This window comes from Silurus meridionalis, chromosome 2 (genome assembly GCF_014805685.1).
Source record: "Silurus meridionalis isolate SWU-2019-XX chromosome 2, ASM1480568v1, whole genome shotgun sequence".
Taxonomy (NCBI): domain Eukaryota; kingdom Metazoa; phylum Chordata; class Actinopteri; order Siluriformes; family Siluridae; genus Silurus; species Silurus meridionalis.
Window position 1 is genome coordinate 20,032,459 of NC_060885.1, and position 22,746 is coordinate 20,055,204.

The 22,746-nt window shown below is 37.2% G+C and overlaps 1 protein-coding gene across 6 annotated transcripts in view; it reads right to left on the reverse strand.

Annotated features, from left to right (window-relative positions):
* Positions 1-11,270: 11,270 nt before the first annotated feature.
* The window catches only part of march8 (membrane-associated ring finger (C3HC4) 8), a 70,508-nt gene continuing 59,032 nt past the window's right edge, over positions 11,271-22,746 (reverse strand). For 2 of the 6 annotated variants that reach the window (XM_046867642.1, XM_046867676.1), the window contains 5 exons: positions 18,667-18,847; positions 16,170-16,305; positions 15,764-15,778; positions 15,136-15,183; positions 11,271-14,382 (listed from right to left, as the gene is read on the reverse strand). In XM_046867642.1, coding sequence (XP_046723598.1) covers positions 14,078-14,382; positions 15,136-15,183; positions 15,764-15,778; positions 16,170-16,305; positions 18,667-18,847 — 685 coding nt within the window. In that variant the 3' untranslated portion in view covers positions 11,271-14,077. The remainder of the gene's footprint in view (positions 14,383-15,135; positions 15,184-15,763; positions 15,779-16,169; positions 16,306-18,666; positions 18,848-22,746) is intronic. The other 4 variants (XM_046867649.1, XM_046867657.1, XM_046867667.1 and 1 more) reach the window with 4 other exon arrangements.

Genomic DNA, 22,746 nt, shown 5'->3' on the forward strand with positions numbered 1-22,746 from the left:
TTGACTAAATAGTGCTCTTATATAGGGAATTAAGAGCTATATGAAAGGGTGGTTTCCAAACCTTTTACCTTCCATGAAGACATAGTGTCAGTCTGTAGTGTAAACATATATAATATATTATAATATAATGATATAATAATGTAATTGTGGTCTTTTATTTTCCAAACACACAAACAAAAAATGCCATCAAAATGTTTTGCATGCGTGTCCAGGATACAGTAATACTAATACTGAGTCACTTCCTGTACAGTATTGGAGTCATTTATAAGGTGATCTTGGTCCTCCATGCAGGACCTTCATGCTCCTGCATTTACTTCTGTTTGTCTATGTGAGTGTCTCTCTAATCCAGACTGCAGGTCGTCTTTCTTACAAAGATTCAAAGAAAGTTACTAGTGTTTAACAGTTGATTTTGAAAGCACAAGAAATCGTCTAATTTGTGCACTTCTACACATGAGAGAGTGTTTGCACTAATTTGTCTTAGGCCCTGGCAAATTTCAATACGTTTCATTCTGTTAAACAGAGTATTAAATAAGTAGAATGCACAAACCATCAGCAAGTATGTGACTATTGAATCTACAGACACAGGTTCGAAACTCCTGAGTCTGAAATATGTTTGTTGCGCATGTTCTGGAACATACAAGGAAAGCACGTGAAACTCCACACAGACAGTAACCTGAGCTCAGAATCACACCAACCCTGGAGCTGTGAGGCAGAAATACTCCCTGCGTCAACACTGGGTCATCTAAATTAATTCACTATTGAAGGAGTTTTGGGTTTGAGGTATCTCATTCATAATTTGCTTGCTGATTCTATTTAGGTAGTATTTTTAATCAACAGTTTAACAATAGCTCATAACAGATTTAAATGTGTCAACTAAAGTAGTTAAACTTCTATTTATACTGTTTTCTCGAAATAAATTATTCACAAATGCAACCTTTTTTGTATTCAATTTGTAGGATTTTGCAAGTGTACTTGCTAAAAATCCTATTTCAGATATGATCCCCTTCTGCTGTTATAATAACCTCCACACGACTGAGAATGTTTTCCACTAGATTCTGCAGCCTACATGTGAGGATTTCTGCTCATTCGACCATAAGAGCATTAGTAAGGACAGAGTCTGATTTTGGATTCTCTAAAGGTTCATTAAAGTTCATCCTTTTGGTGGGGTTGAGGTTAGGGCTCTGTGCTGGACACTTCAGTTTCATCCAATCCCTTTGGCAAACCATGTCTTTCAGTTTTTCTGAGCTGCTTTGGAGCATTTCTCAAATTATTATTAATACAGTATTTGCAAACCAGTAAGTGCATTCTCAAAACAATTTGTACAAACAGCACAAAACATTGGATTTCTTGCAGAAGCCTGTACTTACCAGGCAGGATTCACACTTTTACTGTACTATACTAGTCTTCGTTCATTTCTTAGTTGTTCATCAATTTTCAGAATGTATAATTGTTTGTTTTGCTCTGTCTGTATACACTCTCCAATTGAAGGGTCACAAGATTCACCTTTGACCTGTTTTAGAGAACTAGTTGATTATTGGTTGATCTGATGCCGTACACTCTCCTTCATTAGTGACATTCAAGATTCATCTGCACAATTCATCAATTCACATTTACAAAAAAAATTTAAAAGAAATTTTAGATGACAGATGATGACAACTGGTTTAACCATTTTGCATTGAATGACATACAATGAACTGATGCTGAGGTGTTTTGGGAGTTAGCACTCTTCAGGTAAAACCATTATAATATATTTTCATCAACATGACAAACAACTGATATTGTAGAAAACAGCAGACATTTGTACACAATCAACTAAATGAATGTATAAAATGATCTATTAAAAATGACAAATCTAATTGTTCATTATGCAATTTCAGGTCTACGTGACTTGTTTTTTGGTGTACACTGTGTTCAAAACCAGTTTATATATATATATATATATATATATATATATATATATATATATATTTTTTTTTTTTTTAATTATTATTATTTTTTTTTTTTTATCCGGTATTTATTAAGTTATTTATGTATTTTGCATTCTGCACATGGTCTGAGTTGAGTTTGTAAATGGCAAGCACAACTCATTGCAGGAAAACAAAGAGTACTTTATACTTTAGAACTTTTTGAAATTTATTTTATGTTGATATCAGCTATGCACCCCAGAAACAAACACACAAAATATGTGATGGCTATTTGTTTAAGGCATTTTTTTTTTTATTTGCTTATTTGAAAACATTTGCTTCGAACCGTAATTAAAAGTTACAGGCATATCTGTGTACCGCTAAAATAAAATACAACTCCTAATCAGAACACTCGCTTGCCATCTTCTGGTCAAAGTATAAAATTGCAGACACACAGAGACACACAGACAAACAAACACAAGTAGATTTTAACAAGTCAAGAATGATTATTGTCCATATACAACCATATACAGTGCAGTATACATTAAAACGAAACAACGTTTCTCTAGGACCAAGGTGCTACATCAAACAACATAAATACTAAAAATGGAACATGGAACCAGACAGAACTCTAAACTATAAACACAAAATCATATGTGCAACATTTAGTGCAAAAAAAAAAGGCATGAGACAAGGAGACAGTAGACACTAACACTGTAGCGCCAACCAGTAGGCTACAGAAGGTTGTGCACATGAATTGCCTGTATATTTATAAATATAAACAAATAACAAAAAACTCCATGTAAACATTTGGTTCAATGTAAACATCAGGTACAACAAGTACAAAAATTCTTTGTTACTGTATTTAAGTAAATTTTTCTGTTATTAGTACTTTTCTTCATTATTTATTTTGCAAACAACTTTTTACTTTCACTCAATAAATTTTTTTTACACAAATACCTGTACTTTCTACTTCTTACATTTTCAAACCAGACTCGTTACTTTAGTTTTAATCTACAATGTTAAATACAGGTGCATCTCAATAAATTAGAATTTATTGTAGTAATTCAATACAAAAAGTCTAACTCGTATATTATATAAATACTCACAGACTGATATATTTCAAGTGTTTATTTCTTTTAATTTTGATGATTATGGCTTACAGCTAATGAAAACCCAAAATTCTCAGAAAATTACAATATTGTGAAAAAGTTCAATATGGGAGACTCGTGGTGTCACACTTTAATCAGCTCATTAAATCCAAACACCTGCAAAGGTTTCCTGAGCATTTAAATTGTGTCTCACTCTGGTTCAGGCTCAATCATGGGGGAAGACTGCTGACTTGACAGTTGTCCAGAAGACGAGCATTGACACCCTGCATGCTTAATTGAGGCAGTAATTAAAGCAAAAGGAGCCCCTACCAAGTATTGAGTACATATACAGTAAATCAACATACTTTCCAGAAGGCCAACAATTCACTAAAAATGTTTTTTGATTGGTCTTATGTAGTATTTTAATTTTTTTAGATGTGTGAATTGGTGGGTTTTTGTTAAATGTGAGCCAAAATCGTAAAAATGAAAAGAAATAAACACTTGAAATATATCAGTCTGTGTGTGAAAAATCTATATAATATACGAGTTTCACTTTTTGTATTGAATTACAAAAATAAATAAACCTTTTAATGATATTCTAATTTAATACTGAAATTTTAATATTCTATAGAAGACAGATTACTAGACAATATTTTAAAAAGCTTTTAACTGCACATTTGCTGAGGGGTATGTAAGATTATGGTTGAAGCCCTCTTCTTTTCCCAAAAAAAGAGGAGTAAAAAAAAAAAAAGAATCGATGTAATCCTCCCTTCTCCCCAAGTGCAGCACCTCTATGCACTGCATGTTCTACATACTCCATTTTAGCACCTCAAACTGCTTCTCTAGGCTGCACATGGGTGGTCTCTCATTTGGCTTCATGGGTAAGACTTTTTATACAGTGTAAATATTGTCTGCACAAACCTCAATGTGTGCATGTGAAAGGTCCTGTAAATGTTCTATTGTTGAACTCAGAATGAAGTGAAATGCAGTTACACACTGCAGTTACACACTCTTAAATGCTGTTTTTGATTAAATTATAATTATTGGAGACTAATGTCCCATATGGTTTCTCTCTCTCTCTCTCTCTCTCTCTCACACACACACACACACACACACAAAACACACACATAAATTAAGAAACAGAAAACAGCCACACTGTTCATGCTAATCTCTATAATTATTATTAAGAAAAAAACTAGACTAGAAAATAAAAGAAGAAATACACCAGAATATGTACAACACGTTCAGTCAGAATTATTTGGACAGCATCCCCGAGAAAACCAGCAGCATAACAAGCAAGCACACAATTAGTTACACAGTCTAATTCAATAATCACAAATAAATCATTTTAACTGACTTATAAATTTTGGTTTTCATTAAAACATATCTCCCTTAGTGTGTAGAATAATGCCAGAACTGTTGAAAGATTAAACCCCTTTAACAAGAGTAGGCACAACAAATTTCAACCTGCTAGGGGGCACTAACATCAGTGCATACGCAGAAGCTCTGACTACCGGATTTCCGGTGTTGCCTGAAGTCAAATATTTCAAAATAAAAGTGCACATACGTAGTTAAAAGGGCAGACGGCAGCTGTGATTGATGTAACAATCACAAAATGACAGTAACAACAGGAAGAATGAAAATGCCCTCTTGGTAACTATTTACAATGTAGAATTAAGTGGCGGTACAGCCAACGTATTGGGCAAATCACAATCTCAATTTTTTTTACTGATTTAAAACCAAAGAACCTGGTCTTCGTAATTAACAGTAAAAGATGCAGGTCCAATGGTGAAAGATGTGCAGTTTGGTATAAATGATCACATGCTGCTTTCAGAAAATCCTGTTTAGTGCATCATTGAATTACTGCTCATTGGGCCTTGTTATGCTCACGTGTCTACCAGCATCCAGTTAATGGCAGAAACAGACCACCTCAAATTTTGCTTAACAAACACTGCAGGCTGCGCTTGGTCAGTCCCTCCGTTGGCTTTATATGTAAAACATGGTGTAGATTTAATATTCAAATGCTCTCCACACAAATCTTGGAATGTGCATGTGCTATACACTTTTTCTTTTAGCTAGACTCAGAATGAAGTGCAGACTATAGTGCAGTTACACAATGTTTCCAGAAAAACAGCACATTTCAACATCTGTGAAGGCAAAATGCTTTTGAACAGAGGAGGGAATTAATGAAGTACAAATACTTTGTTACTGTATTTAAGTAAAATGTTCTTGTATCAGTAGTTTACTGCAATATATGCAATACAGCTATTATGGTTGCACAAGCCAGTGCACTCTTAGTTCCAGGTTGGGAACATTTGTTCTTATAGCAGCTCTCCTCACAACTTCAGTTCTTTGCCTTCATTATTACTTTCATATTACTTTTAAAAAGGAGATGTGTAGGAGAGTGGATGTTAGAGTTGGTACTTTAAATGTTGGTACTATGACTGGTAAAGGGAGAGAGGTAGCTGATATGATGGAGAGGAGAGAGGTAGACATGTTTTGTGTTCAGGAGACCAAGAGGAAAGGGAGTAAGGCCAGGAGCATTGGAGGTGGGTTTAAACTGTTCTATTATGGTGTGGATGGAAAGAGAAATGGTGTAGGGGTGATCCTGAAGGAAGAGTACAGTAAGAGTGTAGTGGAGGTGAAGAGAGTTTCTGATAGGGTGATGAACGTGAAGTTGGAAGTTGAAGGGGCGATGATAAATGTCATCAGTGCTTATGCTCCACAAGTGGGTTGTGAGTTAAAGGAGAAAGAAAAATTCTGTAGTGAGTTAGATGAAGTGGTAGAAGGTGTACCTAGGAATCTTTTTAGATATTGCTAAAAACGTTCATTTAGCTTCTCCCATTAGGGGTCCGCATCCTAACCACTAGACCACCAGGGGACCTTTTTTTTTTTTTTTTTTTAAAGGATGGAAATGGCAGTGGTAAATACTTATTTAAGAAGAAGGAGGATCATAGGGTGACGTATAAGAGTGAAGGAAGGTGCACACAGGTGGACTATGTTCTATGTAGGAGACGCAACCTGAAGGAGATTGGAGACTGTAAGGTGTTGGCGGGGGACAGTGTAGCGAGACAGCATCGGAAAGTGGTCTGTAGAATGGTTTTGGAGGTAAAGAAGAAGAGGAGGAGAGTAAGGACTGAAAGAAGAATAAGATGGTGAAAACTGAAGGAGGAAGATTGTAGTGTGAGGTTCAGGTAAGAGGTCAGACAGGGGCTCGGTGGTGGTGAAGAGGTGCTGGATGATTGGGCAACTACTGCAGAAGTGATCAGGGAGACAGCTAGAAAGGTACTTGGTGTGACATCTGGAATTAGAAAGGAAGACAAAGAAACATGGTGGTGGAATGAGGAAGTACAGGACAGCATAAGGAGAAAGAGGTTGGCAAAACAGAATTGGGATCGGCAGAGTGATGAGAAAAGTATTCAGAGGTACAAGGTGATGCGGCAGCAGGTAAAGAAAGATGTGGGAAAAGGCATATGAGGAGCTGTATGAGAAGTTGAACACTAAGGAGGGAGAAAAGGATTTGTACCAATTGGCCAGACAGAGGGACCGAGCTGCGAAAGATGTGCTACAAGTTAGAGCAATAAAAAATGGAGATGGAAATGTGTTGACTAGTGAGGAGCAGAGGTGGCAAAAGTACACACATCCTTTACTTAAGTAGAAATACAGATACTCATGTTTTAAAATACTCGGGTAAAAGTTGAAGTACTGATTAAACTTTTTTACTCAAGTGAAAGTAAAGAAGTCTTGGCTCTGACATGTACTTAAGTAAAAAGTAGTTTGTGTCGCCATTATGAGGGAAAAACCCACAAAACGCCACCTAGAGGGTAATTTGTGTAAAACATGGCGGATTTTGTGTTTGATTTGAGACTTGGCGCATAAATAAAACAAAAGTTTACTGATTAAAAATATTTTTATCTGGAGTTTATTTATTTATTTTATATTTAAGTAAAGAAAGGACGTCGTGGATAAATGTATTTTTTTCCGAAGGTTTTAATCTCCTCTTTTATATTTAGATATTTATTTATGTATTTACATTTTATATAAGAATGGTAAAAACAGAAATGCGCGCTGAATTGATAGCGCGTTAATAACATTTAGTGCCGTTTACAATAATTTTAATTTTGACAGCCAAACGAAATACAAGCCAATACAAAACGAATTAAAAATGTTGTTACCGAATGAATGTATCCAGGCTGAAGATCCACATATAGAACACAAGCAGAGAAAAGATGATGATCATGAATGTGTCTGTTCTCAGTCATGTTTACATCACTGACTCCCTCTGTCTCATCCACATTAACCCCAAACTTCTTACTGCCTTCTGCCTGCTGATTCTTATCTTCGTAAACTAGTCTACATCTGTGGTGAGTGAGAGACTGTACATGATACACCAGTGGATTGAAAAAGACGCGCAGTAACAGGAAATCGGTTGTTCGGCTGAAATCGACGCGCAGTAAAAATAAAAATTTTTTTTTCACCAAATCAATGGATTAAAACTAAAGTAACGAGCCGGTTTTGAGATTGTAAGAAGTAAAAAGTACAGATATTTGTGTAAAAATGTAATGAGTAAAAGTAAAAAGTTGTCTGAAAAATAAATAGTGGAGTAAAGTACTGATACCAGAAAAATCTACTTAAGTACAGTAACGAAGTATTTGTACTCCGTTACTTCCCACCTCTGGTGAGGAGAGTGTGTTGAGAAGATGGAGGGAGTATTTTGAGCAGCTGATGAACGAGGAAAATGAGAGAGAAGGTCGGATAATGTGGAGTTGGTGAAGCAGGAAGTGGATAGGATTAGTAAGGAGGAAGTGAGAGCAGCGATTAAGATGATGAAGAGTGGAAAGTCGGTTAGACCAGATCACATACCGGTAAAAGCATGGAGATGTTTAGGAGAGATGGCAGTGGAGTTTTTAACCAGATTTTGGAAGGTGAGAAGATGCCTGAGGAATGGAGAAGAAGTTTGCTGGTACCTGTTTTTAAGAATAAGGGAGATGTGCAGACCTGCAGTAACTACAGGGGAAATACGTTGATCAGTCGCACCATGAAGTTATGGGAAAGAGTAGTGGAAGCCAGGCTGAGAGTAGAGGTGACCATCTGTGAGCAGCATTATGGTTTTATGCCGAGGAAGAGCACCACAGATGCATTATTTGCTTTGAGAATGTTGATGGAGAAGTATAGAGAAGGTCAGAAGGAATTGCATTGTGTATTTGTGGATTTAGAGAAAGCGTACGACAGAGTGCCAAGAAAGGAGTTGTGGTATTGTATGAGGAAGTCAGGTGTTTCAGAGAAGTATGTCAGGGTGGTGCAGGACATGTATGAGGACAGTGTGGCAGCAGTGAAGTGTGCAGTAGGAACGACAGACTGGTTCAAGGTGGAGGTTGGACTGCATCAAGGATCGGCTCTGAGGCCTTTCCTGTTTGCAGTGGTGATGGACAGGTTGACTGACGAAGTCAGACAGGAGTCTCCATGGACTATGATGTTTGTGGATGATATTGTGATTTGTGGTGAGAGTAGGGAGCAGGTTGAGAGGAGCCTGGAGGGGTGGAGGTACGTGCTGGAGAGAAGGGGAATGAAAGTCAGTAGGAGTAAGACAGAGTACATGTGTGTGAATGAGAGGGAGGGCAGTGGAGTGGTGCAGTTGCAGGGAGAAGAGGTGTTGAAGGTAGAGGAGTTCAAGTACCTGGGGTCAACAGTGCAATGTAATGGAGAGTGTGTTAGAGAAGTGAAGAAAAGAGTGCACTCAGGGTGGAGTGGGTGGAGAAGAGTGTCAGGAGTGATTTGTGATAGAAGGGTACCTGCAAGAGTGAAAGGGAAAGTTTATAGGACTGTGATGAGACCTGTGATGTTGTATGGTTTAGAACAAGGTTGGCCAACCAGTCAGAGACCACATTTTTTACTGTGTTACCGCAAAGAGCCACATCATACACATGGGCACACATGAACATCACCCATCCCTTCCTCTTACACACACACACACTGACAGTTCAACCCACAATCAAGTCCACAATCAAAAATATAATAATTTACAATAGCGTTTTTCTTTTATTATGCATGTTGCTTAGTGAAACTTCTGGCATTCCAGGTCAGAGTGCAACTGTGATTCAATAGCCGTGATAATGTCCGATATTCTGTGTTCAACAGTGTGGCGGGACAGTTGGACGTCTGATACAATGCGTTTTAGTTTGTCGTTTTCAGAAGACAAGATTTCAACAACTTCACTGAGGCATTATTTAACAAACTCCCCTTCATTGTATGGCTTTTTAGCCCGTGCAATGTTACAAGCCAAATTTAATGTTCCAAGCCAAATTTAAAGCAAATTTTTTGGGAAAACTTTATCTGCTTTTCTGCCTGACTTTTCAAAGTGACCAACTTGTGCTTGTGAAGTTCAGTCCCTTTTGGAAATTCCTGCTTGATGTTAGCATGGAGTGAGCTGAAGTGGCGCTGAAGATTTGAAATGCGCTAATGACGCCTGACATAAGGCAGAATGACTTGCCATTACGTTCAACAAAAAAAATATAAACTCTCCCACTCTGTTAAAAACGTCCTGTGTTCATCTTCATATTTTCGTTTTGCTGTGCATTTTTTCCTGCCATTTTGGGAGCGAACTTGACACAAACTGTTTACTTACAATTTAAGTAAACAATTTGCATATGGAAGTTTGTGTTTGTGTTTTTTTTTTAATGTGCGTGTTCGCTTCGCTTGAGTTCAATACGGTATTTTTGTCAAATGTGCATGTGCGTGAGATGAAAATACCGCAAAGTTTCCCAGTAGGGGCAAGATCATTTACGTTTAAAAATACAGTATTGAACTCAAGGGAACTGAACATGCACATTAAAAAAAACCACAAACACAAACTTCGATATGAACGTAAGAGCCGCATGAAACCAGCCAAAGAGGCTCAAGAGCCGCGGGTTGGCCACCCCTGGTTTAGAGACAGAGAATCTTTAGAGAATCTGTACTTTTACTTAAGTGAAGGATGTGTGCACTTTTGTCATTTCTGCTTTTGAGGCTTTTTAGGATGTAACACTAGTTGATTTGACAATAATCACATCCAAGAGTGTAAATTAGATGAGACAAAATAATTCACAAGTATTAGATGTCACTTACAACAGAGAAACCTGTTAGTAGTTTTTCTACTGGAATTTTGCCAAACCTAAATAGAGGTACAGATATTGTGTTGTGGTCTGCTATGACCGAAATCAAACTGTGGGAATACATTTGGGTACTGCATACAAGGAGAAACTCATTGGATATTAAAGTTGGACTTTTACATTTTTATTTACAGCACTTTCTCCCTGTTTGTGAGTAGCTCATTTTTGACTTTTTCTTTGACAGCGTGTTCAGCAAAGACTTTCAGATTTCGTTCTTTTTATCACAGCTCATGTTTGAGGGTTATTGACACCATGTCTTCTGCACTAGAATCATATCCATTAGACAGAGAAATAAATGTGGAAAATGCTTCTGAAGCAGCAGAAGCTTCAAGTTTGAGTTCAGTGGTGTATCTTTCTACAGGTCAAACATGAGTGTCTTTTCAAGATCGGATCATGTCTTCTATTTTATAATAATGCTGATTGGTGTTCAAAGTTTTTTCAGCGTACTTCAGATGTCTACATTGAAAACAGATCTGAGGTATGATTTGGAATGAACAGCTGAAGACTGCAAAAAGACCAGGCAACATTTGCTCAATGTAGCCTCAGATTCCTGTTTCTGGCAGACAGAGCTGGAATCTAATATGGTGCTCTGTTGTAGGTTATCCACCTCAGAAACACTTTTTAATTCTTTCTCACAACAATAGTGAACAGTGGTTATTTAATAACAGTAGCTATCAGTCTGGCCATTCTCCTCTGATCTCTTATGACAACAAGTCGTTAATATTAACTATACAATAGTCATAGTCACTGAGATGACTTTGTGCTTTTAGGCAATTATCCATATTCTGGTGATTGATGGCAACATTAATGAAGCTATTAATCTGCATTTGTTTAATTGTATGCATTGTGATGCTGCCACATGATTTGCTGACTAGTAAAATTCTCACCATTGTTTAGGCAAAAGACCAATAAAAGAAAGCTGAGGGTTTTTGTCTCACTCACAGTAGCTTAAGATGATGTGTAAAATACAGACAAATCTGAAAGATTAATACTTATTAAATAGCTACATTAAACAAACAATCTTTTAATCTTTCAATTTTACCACACACGTCTCTCAAAGCGACTTTGAATGCGAAGGCAGTGTTTAACGTAAACAGCTTTAGGAGCCACTTCAATAGACAACCAGCTGCTGGTTTCATCAAGGTTTTATTTTATTGCTCCATTTAATCTCCCCTTAAAAACACGAAACAACATCACTTACATCTCAATTAAGAAACTTAAAGTTAACCCCTTAAAAGCGTAATAATACTGAGAAAAAAAAAATGTACAGATACATAAAATACAAAACTATACATTAAAATTACAGTCTTTTCAGTTTCACAAAACCATACTTAGCTACTGAGAAAGCCACAGCAACGTGTTCAATCAGGTCGACTGCTTCTCTTTTTTTCGACACAGTGCTTGTGAAAGGCCTTGATGAACCTAGGAAATGGTTATTCCAAGAAACGAGTGATGGTTTCAGTTCTTTAGGCAGTGTTGTGTCAAAAAAAAAAACCAACCACCGCCTTTATAACAGCAGTACAGATTGTGGCCAAAAAAACAAAACACCCAAAATGTCTCATTTGCAACAATGTATAGGTTTACTTCATTTTATTTGGTTGCTTTACAGTCTATATACTCAAATATGGAAAATCAAACAAAACAACGCACATCAAGATTTTCATTAAAAACATTATGAAAAACTACTTTTACTATTCAAAGAAAAAAGGTCACATAGAGAAGAATGGAATACAAGAGGGCTAGGAAACAGTCATGTTGACCACATTCAAGTCGATTCAGTAGCAATAAATTGCAGTTTGCGAGGAAAACACTTTTCTGAGCACGTGTGTCTTCGGGTGTGTGTTAGCAAAAGTGATCAATCATGTGATCATCAGAGCTCAACTACTAGCAATCGGCAGCAGTGAAGAATGAAGAGACAAACAGTACAATTACTGCAACAGATCAACGCTAAACAAAGCAGACACAATGCAGCAAAGCCGATACCTGACAATGCAGATGTGAAATTACAATACAGAAATCATACCTGGTTGAAAAAAACATTACAGTTTGAACTTAATTCAATATTTTGTCAAATGGTCCCACACTACTTTAAAAAGGTTAAAGGAGCCAGCTCCTATTTATCTCACCTCTGCACTGATTTTTAAACTAAAGCAAAATGGATCAAATATCAAATCTTAAAGGATGCCAGGTTGCAGTTGGGTAAAACTTTACAAGCTTTCAAAGGGCATTTTTTCCACAGTCATCATGTAGCAAAGCAGTAAATGGTAGAGATCCAACATAAAAAAAAAGTTGAACGATCCAAGAACAATATTATATTAAGTGTGCAACATCAAATCTGTAGTGTTATTTGCATAAACTGTAAAACTAAAAACCATGTAAAAACTGGAAAAGGACTAAAAGACTGATCCCATCAACAAACTGTAATTGCACTTTTTCATTTTGCTCGAATTGCACCAAGCTTTTAGGGTACGTTAAAATCTGTATAACAACATGTAAAATGTGATCTCTGCCACTAGATGGCAGACGTTATGCTCTGATTGCAGGTTCGCCCTGACATTCTTACGTGACAAGGAAGAGAAACGGGATCTGTTCCTTCAAAAACCCCTATTGCATGAGAAAATGATGAAAGTCACAAATTTCCCAACATCTATAACTAACACCCCTCACAACATTTCTATGCTTCAAAAGAAAGTCTGAGAGTCTAGTTTTGGGACTCCATGCAATAAATTCTAGGGAATAGGTAGATTTGTCCTAGATTTACTGTCGTATTTAGAAACCAACAAAAACAAACACAAAACAAAACAAAACAATATATGCATGCTGACTGTAATGAGAAAAAGAAAAAAGCTAAATGTTGAAAGGATACAGTTTCTAAAGCCACATGTAAAAGTGTCTATGTTTGAGTGATTGAAAAGAAAATTTTTTAACTATGAAATCATGAATAAAAATGGTTGACTTAGGCAAATAAGGTACTCTTTTAACCAGTACTAAAGGAACTGAATTCTTAAAGAAGGTGGTCAAAGTAAAGACTCAATATAAAGATTCATTATAGTATAGAAAAACACAAATCATCTAGAAAAGGTGTCATGATTCTGGAACTTAAATCGCTGTGGAAATAAAATGGCTTCTAACAGGTAATGGATGAGATTTTTTTTTTGAAGCCCCCAAGAGGAACAGTTAGGGGCTGATGGCCTAGACAGAAACCATAGCAAAAAACTAGTGGTCAACATAATCATTATGGGCCTGCCACAAGTTACAGCACTAGCAAATATGCTTTAGCCCTTGGTAGATATTCAGTGATTTGATTTTGAATAAGTAAGTAACATTTAGAATAAATTAACTATCAGCTAAAACAAAAGAAAAAACTGATCAACTCAGAAAATACTTCCTTTTATGAAAGATGGCATGATCACTCTAAAAAAAACTTCCATTTTCCCTTATAGCTCCTCAAATTTCCAGTTTTTACATCCAAATTTTTTTTTCGTGGGAATAAAAAATGTCATATAAAATGTGAGAAAATCTCTCTTTGTTTTTTTTCCTGTTATGTATATATAAATGTATGGGTATTAAAAGAGGAGAGCCTTAAAGAAGGAACAAAAAAGTGCTTAAATGCATTGTTAAGGACTCCATTTGAACCAGCGCAGAGACACATTACTCACACACAGGGTGAGCGCAGATGCACGCAGCTTGAGTGGTGCTTCACACATCTCATACAAGAGCAGTACAATGGCAGTAGTTGGACCTGGCGCACACCGACTCAGAATGGCTAGCCAACAAGTTACAGGAACAGAACAGACAAAACAAAGAAAACACCTAGAAAAAAAGAAGGAGTTCTGTCTCAGTTACTCTGCCCAGCGCTGTCTGTTGCCCCCTGTATCCTGGCAGGAGGCAAAGCATCATCTGGCCCCACGGAATTGGACTGCGGATGCACCGCTCACATGTGCAGTATCTCCATGCTGTAGTCCTCAGTCTCTGTGTACTGTGAAGAGTTTGTGTCTGATTGTGCTGGCCCAAAACCCTCCTTGTTTTCCAAATTTGGCTCCATAAGTAAAGGTTTTTCGAAAATATTTTTTTTATAGGTCTCTGGTCGGTTTTGCACATATATGACTCTGTTGTAGGCCTTAAGTCTCCTCCACAGCTGGATATAGACTTTGCATTGCACGTACATGAAAACCAGTCCGCCAGTGAAACCGATAGCCACCACCACAAGCTTTGTCCAAAAAGGCCACTCCAGAATCCCTGCAGAAAACAGTAAACGATCTTGTGAAAAAGGCCAGGTTTAATGTCGTGTTAATAAATGAACCAAAAGAATTACATTACAATAGATTTTTGGAAGAAAAGATCAAATCATATTAAAAAGAGACATTCATTCCAGGACCAGCAATATGCTCTCAAAAACACAATGACAAGTGCTAAAAAACACCACATCATTTCTGTGCACATGTATACAGTATGATTGTGGAGTGTTAAACATTCTCTAAATGTCAAATCGGTCACTGTGGTTACAGGGTGGATACCAGAGGAGCTATGACACTGGAATCGCAGACAAGATGCTCCTGAAAGGAATCCCGATTTTCCACATATAGCATTCGAACTCATCTTGAGAGTGATCGTGAATTTTAAAGTGTTTTAAAATTCTAGAAAAAGCAACGGAGGCATACCTCTCTATTATAATGTTTCTAATAATGTTCTAATGCAATCTTTCCAGTGGCAGTCGATTCCTTTCAAAGTATCGAATGGTCTGTCAGATGTGGTGGAGGTTGTTTCAACAAATTACCAATGCAATAAAAGGTTTATATCTTTATAGAGCCTTTGACAGGCAAATATAATTAAATCAATAATTTTTCACATTCATTTGAAGCAAATCACTTTTCTATTTGCAGTAATCACTAATAAGATTGGGAGGGGACTGGATGGTACTGTGGTGAATCATAATTGTCTACTGCGAGCTAGAACACAAGGTACTCCTGAACATGGAATATAATACTGTACTGCTTTGGGAGGCTCCGTAAGTTAGACCAGGGTGCAGCTTTAGTGTTCCTGACATGGTGAGCAGGAATAGAGTAAGGAGACAGGGGGTTAGTCCTGAACATATGCAGATCTCCCAAGAGAGACTGTGCTATACGCTGCTCTTTAATTATTTTACGTCATGCCAAGATTTTTTTGTTATTTGAAATGCACACAGCTGCTGTTCATGGGATTGGATTGGAGTTTACTGATCAGGTGTTAACATCACTATTACTACTTTTGTCACCTTAAGCTGCATGTTGCTGATTCTACAGTATATATTCATGTATCAAAAATCCATTTTTACCATCATATTTGAAACACATGGTGCACATGAGGTGCATAATATCTCAATTTTACCAACCAATTAGCATTTAGGGCTCAAAATGATGGGTGAATCTCTAGCAGGCAGAGAGTTGAAGGGAGAGGGTAGAGAAGAGGGACGAGAGACTCAGACATTTGAGCAGAAAGGAGGGTGAATCAGATATTCAGGCAGAGAAAAAGAAAACAAACATCTGAGCAGAAAATAGAAGGAATAAATTGAAAATATAGATATGTAAGAACCAGAGTCAGAGAAAAGACAAATCAGATGTTAAAGGCAGAAAGCATTTACCTGGTATTCTCCTGGCTGCGTGGTTAAAAAGAGTTTATTACTATTTCACTACAGGTGGAAGCAGGAGGCATGAGAAATTGGGAAGGGTACTGTATTCTAAAGCCACTTACATTATATTCATCCATATTTATCAAAGACACAGGCTACATAGCCACACATTGAAGATGATAATAGATATTCATTTGTCAGGTATAAATGAGAATCATGAACTAGTCTAATTTCAGAACAAGACAGATGTTCATACATTGCTAAGAATCATCAACACTTCACACTGTTGATTTTCTTTTCAGTAACACTTCAATGGGAGCAAAATAACCCTACAGGAAAATCTCCACATAGAGCAGAACAATGGGATGTTGGTGAGGTAGGTTAGGGAGGGGAGAGAGAGCTGGTAGAGGCAGCTGACCTTGTTTGATCTCCTCTGCAGTGCGGTCGATCAGGACGTACAGTGACCAGACCACGCAAGTAATGGCAATGACATGAAAAGTGACAGAGCACATGATCTTCCTCCTCTCACTGGCTGTCATCTGCAGCTTCTCCCACTGTAGACACAGAGATGGAGGCAACAGTTTATACTGGGCTCTTTAAACACCTGAACTTTTTTCCTCTGACATGTGTACAATAACAACAGATGGTATTTACCCCCTTATTGATGGCATAACAAATGGGGTTTACATCAGAACCCATTCCGTCTGCCTCGCTGGCTTCGCTGTATTGCATTACAGATTACACACACACTCACGCACTTACTGCATTCAGCTTACAGACTTGGCCTTTCCACTGTAACCTGACAATAAATATTTGATGTAGCTTTCTGCATGATCTTACAGCATCAGTTCCATGGTCTGTGTTTCAACAAAGTGTCAATAAAGTCTAAATATCAAAACCAATATTATACTAAATACTTAATTATTAAACTTATGTTTCTTACAATTTGTTCAATGTATCCAGTTATAATTCCCTGCATCAATTAACTTTTTAATTTTTTTAAGTTTATGTCAAACAGCTAAACCATTCTATTTGTAAATGTTTTTTTGCTCCAACAAAACAAAACACTGAGTCACTAACAGACAGAAATCATCAAGGACAGCGCTGTGATGTTGCTAAAAGCCTCTGCTTTAAGTGACTAGTGACAGATTGTGTTGAGAATAAAGACTACTCGGCTCTCTAGATGGGATGCTTTCACTAAACTCCACAAAATTATCAACACTTCTGCCTTCAATAATGGACCCCTCGGTGTTTGTAAACAAAAAAGCCAAGCAAGAAAAGAAAAGAAAAAAAAAAAAACGACGGAGGAGTGTAGATACAACATAAAGCGACTTGTTATAATCTGACCAAAGAATCCACTTTAAATAAATCTGATTTAGGAATTAGAATAACATGATGTAAAATGTTACACATAATTGTTATACATTAGCACTAACTGCCACCATGTGGCTAATAAAACACCAAGTTATTTAACACTAGAGAATCCTTATGGCTTGAGATCCAGTCAGTAGCTAAATGATGCAAAATATTCAGACATACAATACATCAAGATCTCATACACACTGAAGACATACAGGTCTTGTGATGCATGAAACTTTTTCTGTTTGTGGGAACGTTCAAGCCATAATTTTTTATGATAAATTTACCTAGCTAAACCTGTTCATTATAGACAACTTTTAGATTTATAGTTTCTTCATGTTTACATCAGCTATGTTTGTTAAAGTAAAATTAATTAGATGAACCAACAAGCTAAAGTTGATAAATTCTCAGTTAGCCTGCCAGCTTTAATGATATGAGATGGAATTGGTGCTGCCAATAATTTTTCTGTTAGATTATAAAGGTGTACAATTTACTATTATGTGTTAAAAACTAAATAAATGTGTTTATGAAAACCTACAATTCTGGCACTCAACAACAAATAATTCAATAAAAATCACCATAAAATGATCACACATTAACTATGAAATATTAAATCACTATAGCATCTTGTTTTTGCAACCAGGAGGCATGGATAACACCAAAGTGAAGTTTTTTACTCACACACTACACAATGAAATTACCCTTGTTATTCTTTACTATTATTTATGTGAAAAAAATTACATATACTATTTACTATATATATATATATATATATATATATATATATATATATATATATATATATATATATATATATATATATATACACACACACACACACACAAACGCACACAGTATGTGCAAGTTGTCTATACACTGCTCCTCCTAAACTGTATGAAAATGTTTAATATGTACTGGGATATTGCTTTGTGCTTAGTATGTACTACTGCTAGAACTAAAGCTGCATTTATTAAGCTCTGAAAATCAGAACCACTGATTGCAGGATATCGACGCTCTGCATTTGGATTAGATGGATTAGAAAGACAGCACATGGACGAGAATGGCGTCACTGTGAACAAGGCCAGTGTTTCCAGCTGGTATTGTGACCATACTGCTATCTTGCATAACTCACAGACATCTGACCTTGATGTGTTATAAAAGCTGAAAGCCTACAGTGATACAAAGCCGTCCTGACTGACGGATGGTCTGGATGTGATGCAGAACACAGGAAATGTATTTAGAGGTAATCAGTAGCAAAATTGATTCTCGATTCCTGCTTTCATTTAGTTGCTTATGCTAATAAACACTAAGCGTTAAATGATTACAGGCCTTGTAGAATGAAGACACACTTAAGCCTGTTTTGGCAGAATGCGGTCTTCTGATCTTAAGAGTGTATGGGAGAAATTAACCTTTATGAATGAAAAAGAAATGGAATTACTAGTCAATTAAAATAGTACTGGTGCATTTTCAATGTTCTTTGAAATGAACATGGCTAATGCTGTGTGTGTGTGTGTGTGTGTGTGTGTGTGTGTGTGTGTGTGTGTGTGCGCGTGTACCTTGCGCAACGGCTTTAGTTTGGTCTCCATGATGAACTCGAACTTGCAGAGCTCACAGCAACGGGTGTCAGAGCTTTTGATCCACTGCTGCAGACAGGCCTGGTGCACAAAGCGCAGGCTGCCTGTGCAGTGGCATGGCGTGATCAGTGGACTGTCCTCATCACCCTCGCAGTGACAGATCCTGTACGACAAACAGAGGAGAGAGGTTCACACTTGCATCGAGAGCTTACAACACTTATAACATGCACACAAGGCTTGCACCGCAGCTACAGCGTACAAAGTTTTGCCCCGAAGTTCAGCTGCATCAATGCTCTGATAAAAAAAAAATTAAAAAATGCTGTGGAAGCATTCTGTCTCGAACTATCTGCACTGAAGCTCATCTGACATGTGATGCGGGCTGTCTCTGAGATTTTACATATCTGCTTTCTCTACAGACACTGTAAGCTGATCCAAATAAATGACAGCACTGACACTACATCAAAGCTTAAAACCTTCTACAAGGTCTGCAAGCATTATATGAATTCAGAAATATGAAGATTATTAAGTGGGAACGTAAACACACACACACACACACACACACACACACACACACACACTCACACACTCACACACTCACACACTCACACACTCACACACAGAGGCAGATGCTTGCTTTTACAGACTTGTGTTCAGCCAATTCCTTCCCTGCACCTTCACCTACAATATAGAAGCTGTGATATTTTAGAAACTGAACCAATTAAACGATCATGTGGATGTACATGTGTAAGTTTCCACACACACGTACGTGTTCATCAGTTTGCCTTTAGGTAAATTTAGCAAACATGCAACCTACCGTCCATTCAGTTTTTCTAAAACACTAATCTCATGATGTAGGATCAATTTGATAGACACAAGATCTTCAGAAGTGCATGTAAATCAAACCAAAGATCCCTTACAGCAGCTTTAAACATTTGGATGGGTAATTTGGAGATTTAATGTAAGATCTGTTTATTTAAAAACTAAAAACTTAAATAAGACAGAAAGCAGGGGTCTGATCAAAAGCAAAGAAATCTGTTGTGAGCCCACTGTAGTCCACCAGCTAAGAAACAAATAGACAGATGTAAGCACTGCCATTATTTATTAGGTTACAAAACTCATCTGACAATGCTGGCAACTGTGCCCCTGTGCTGCTGAGAAATCGAGCAGTTCAAGGTGACTCTGGAAGCAGTTCACATCAAACTGAAGCAGTTCAAACATTCCTGAAGCTCTTGGAGTGACGTCGCTTGAAAAGGATTTTCTTCTGTTCTTTTAAAAGTTGCTGTGAAATACAATAACTGTGGAAGGTTTTTAATCTCCTAGAACATTGAAGGAGTTACAGAGCCGGGCGAACACTTCTGATTATAGGTTTATAAGAGCAGCCTTCAGTACAGCCGGATTGGGAAAGAAGGCTTAAGAAGATAAGAACGACCCGACGGCAAACAGCACGTCTGCATGTAACAGAGAACAGCACACCTTAGCAGAAATATCAGATCTGACAACTGTCCAATCGTTTTCAAACCAAGTTTCTGACAGGCAACTCTTTGGCAATAAACGTGAAAGAACTAATGCAAAGAAAGAAGGCCACCACTATAAGTGTCAAGATGTGGCTTTCTACAATGAACACGCAGGATAATGACTATTTCCAGGCTAGTCTTATCCAATCCAAGATACAGGATTAAAAGACAAATAAAGCTCCTTCAGCACATAGACTTCCTTACAGATAGCAGAGCTTTAGCAGTATTTAGACTAATTGAGAGGAGCAGGTCATTTAGCTGCTGTCAGCACTAATGTTATATGTCTTTGATAACAGGGGACATTTCATTTTGCTATCCAATTCAGGAAACTGATGAGTGTCCAGACTTTGCAAAAACCTCTAGAGGAAATGGAACTGAAGTCGCTACACTGAGCTCCTTGCACATTACAATCTTTAATCCAGCAGGCGACTTGATTTCATGCATTAGGAGTTCTCCATTTCTGAGGCACTATGAAATTCTCAATAACATGAACAGTTATAGGATAAACAATAATGTGACAGATGCTTCACATTTGCGGTGAAGAGACAAGTGTGAAGTGAATAAAACAAATTTGCATGAACAAATAGCAACAAAACTGGTTGGCAGGATCAAGAGAACAGCAAATAGGCCAAATAATTTAAATTAGTACACACACACACACACACACACACACACACACACACACACACACACACACACACACATATTTACATATACACATACATATATATATATATATATATATATACATACACACACACACACATATATATATATATATACATACACACACACACACACACACACACACACACACACACACACACACACACACACACACACACACACACACACACACACACACACACACACACACTTAACCAGACCTGCTGTATCCATAATTAAATCTGCTTTTAAAAGCATTATACTAAATTCAGCTTTTTAATCCTCAGTACAAAGACAGACACCGGGACATCAGAGGCAGCATCCTGTCCTTCAGCTTTGTTTCAGTCAGAACATCTTAAGCCCATGACACACTCACAGCTTCCCAACGATTAGACCGACTCAATCCAATTATCACATAAGACGTTCCATTTTACACCCCGTCCTTATTGACTCAGGTAACAGCTCCTGGCTCCCAGTGTTGACTGTGCAACCTCTGACAGAGTTGCCAAAGAACAGCAAAATAGTTTCACTGAACAACTGTTTTATATTCAACAGCTCTAACCTTGTCTTAAGCATCCACTACAATCCTATACATATGATTTAACTACAGTACAAAGACTGCAAGCGGTTCTCAGTATACAGAGATTGATGGCAGTCCAGCCTAAAAATATTACTTATTGTGTTTTAGAAATAATATTCCATAAAGTGTCATACTGACTAATGATCACAATCTGACCGGATTTCTCAGCAAACCGTAATATAACCTTAAGGCTATTTTTTTTTTTTTTCGCTCACAGATACAGTCAAGAATTCATCTATCATATAATGATAACCTATGCATATTCTATATGCATATTATGCATATAAGCCCACATCTGTGAACAGAGACATTTATATTGTGCAAATGCTTTCTCAAGCTCATGCTGCATATTTCTAACAGCATCACTTACACCCAAACACATCCGTGCACTGCCCGTTTGAGGTCAACTTCACTATGAATCAGGCCAACTGATCCATATTTTTGAGCTAGTTATTTGCAGATCTTGTGAAGTAGACACGGCAGAGAAGGCCATTAGCAGCCCTGTGAAACTGGGAAGAGGTGATGAATCTGTGAAATGCTGGACTACGCGAGCAGCGATTGGGCTGTTAACTTTTTTTTTTTAAGCCGAGTCAGACAGCATACACATCAAAGGCAGCGTACTTCAATAGAACACGAAGTCATGAAAACAACACTGAAAAATTTGTTTTTTTTCCATACTTTCACTAATATTTTTAAACAGCACTGATTAAATCGAAAACCCTAAACAATGATGAGCAAACTCAGACATGCAAACACAAAAGCAGACTTTAAACTGCTTTAAATAAAATTGCACAAAAAAAGCCATCAGAACTAAAAAGGACAATTTAGAAAATCAATTCTTATATTCCTCAATTTGAAGTTTTCTGTGGTTTAATAGCATGTCCAAGTCAATTACCTAGCTCGGAAATGGGCTCAAGGATGAGCTGATAGAATTGCATTAATCTTGGTTTGCTTTTAGCACCTTGTGTTTTGCAACTATGACCTGTGCCGTAATCGAATCTCCCTCATACATTTTCTCTTACAAAACTGGGAAACGTTCCATGAATTGACAAACTGCAATGGGTCTGGTCTACTGTTTTTCTTTGGACAACCTCTTGCTATTATTTTCCACAGCAAAAATCTATAGACTATGAACCTTATATACCATGCTTGCATCAGCATATACAATACAATACAATATTTACTAAAGCACAATGCTATTACTTTATGGTTTGCTTTACTTACTGACTGTAATTAGCAGAAGAAAAGAAATGTAAAAGCAGCAGAGCAGCATATGAGATTTAATCATATGGGTGGAGCCAC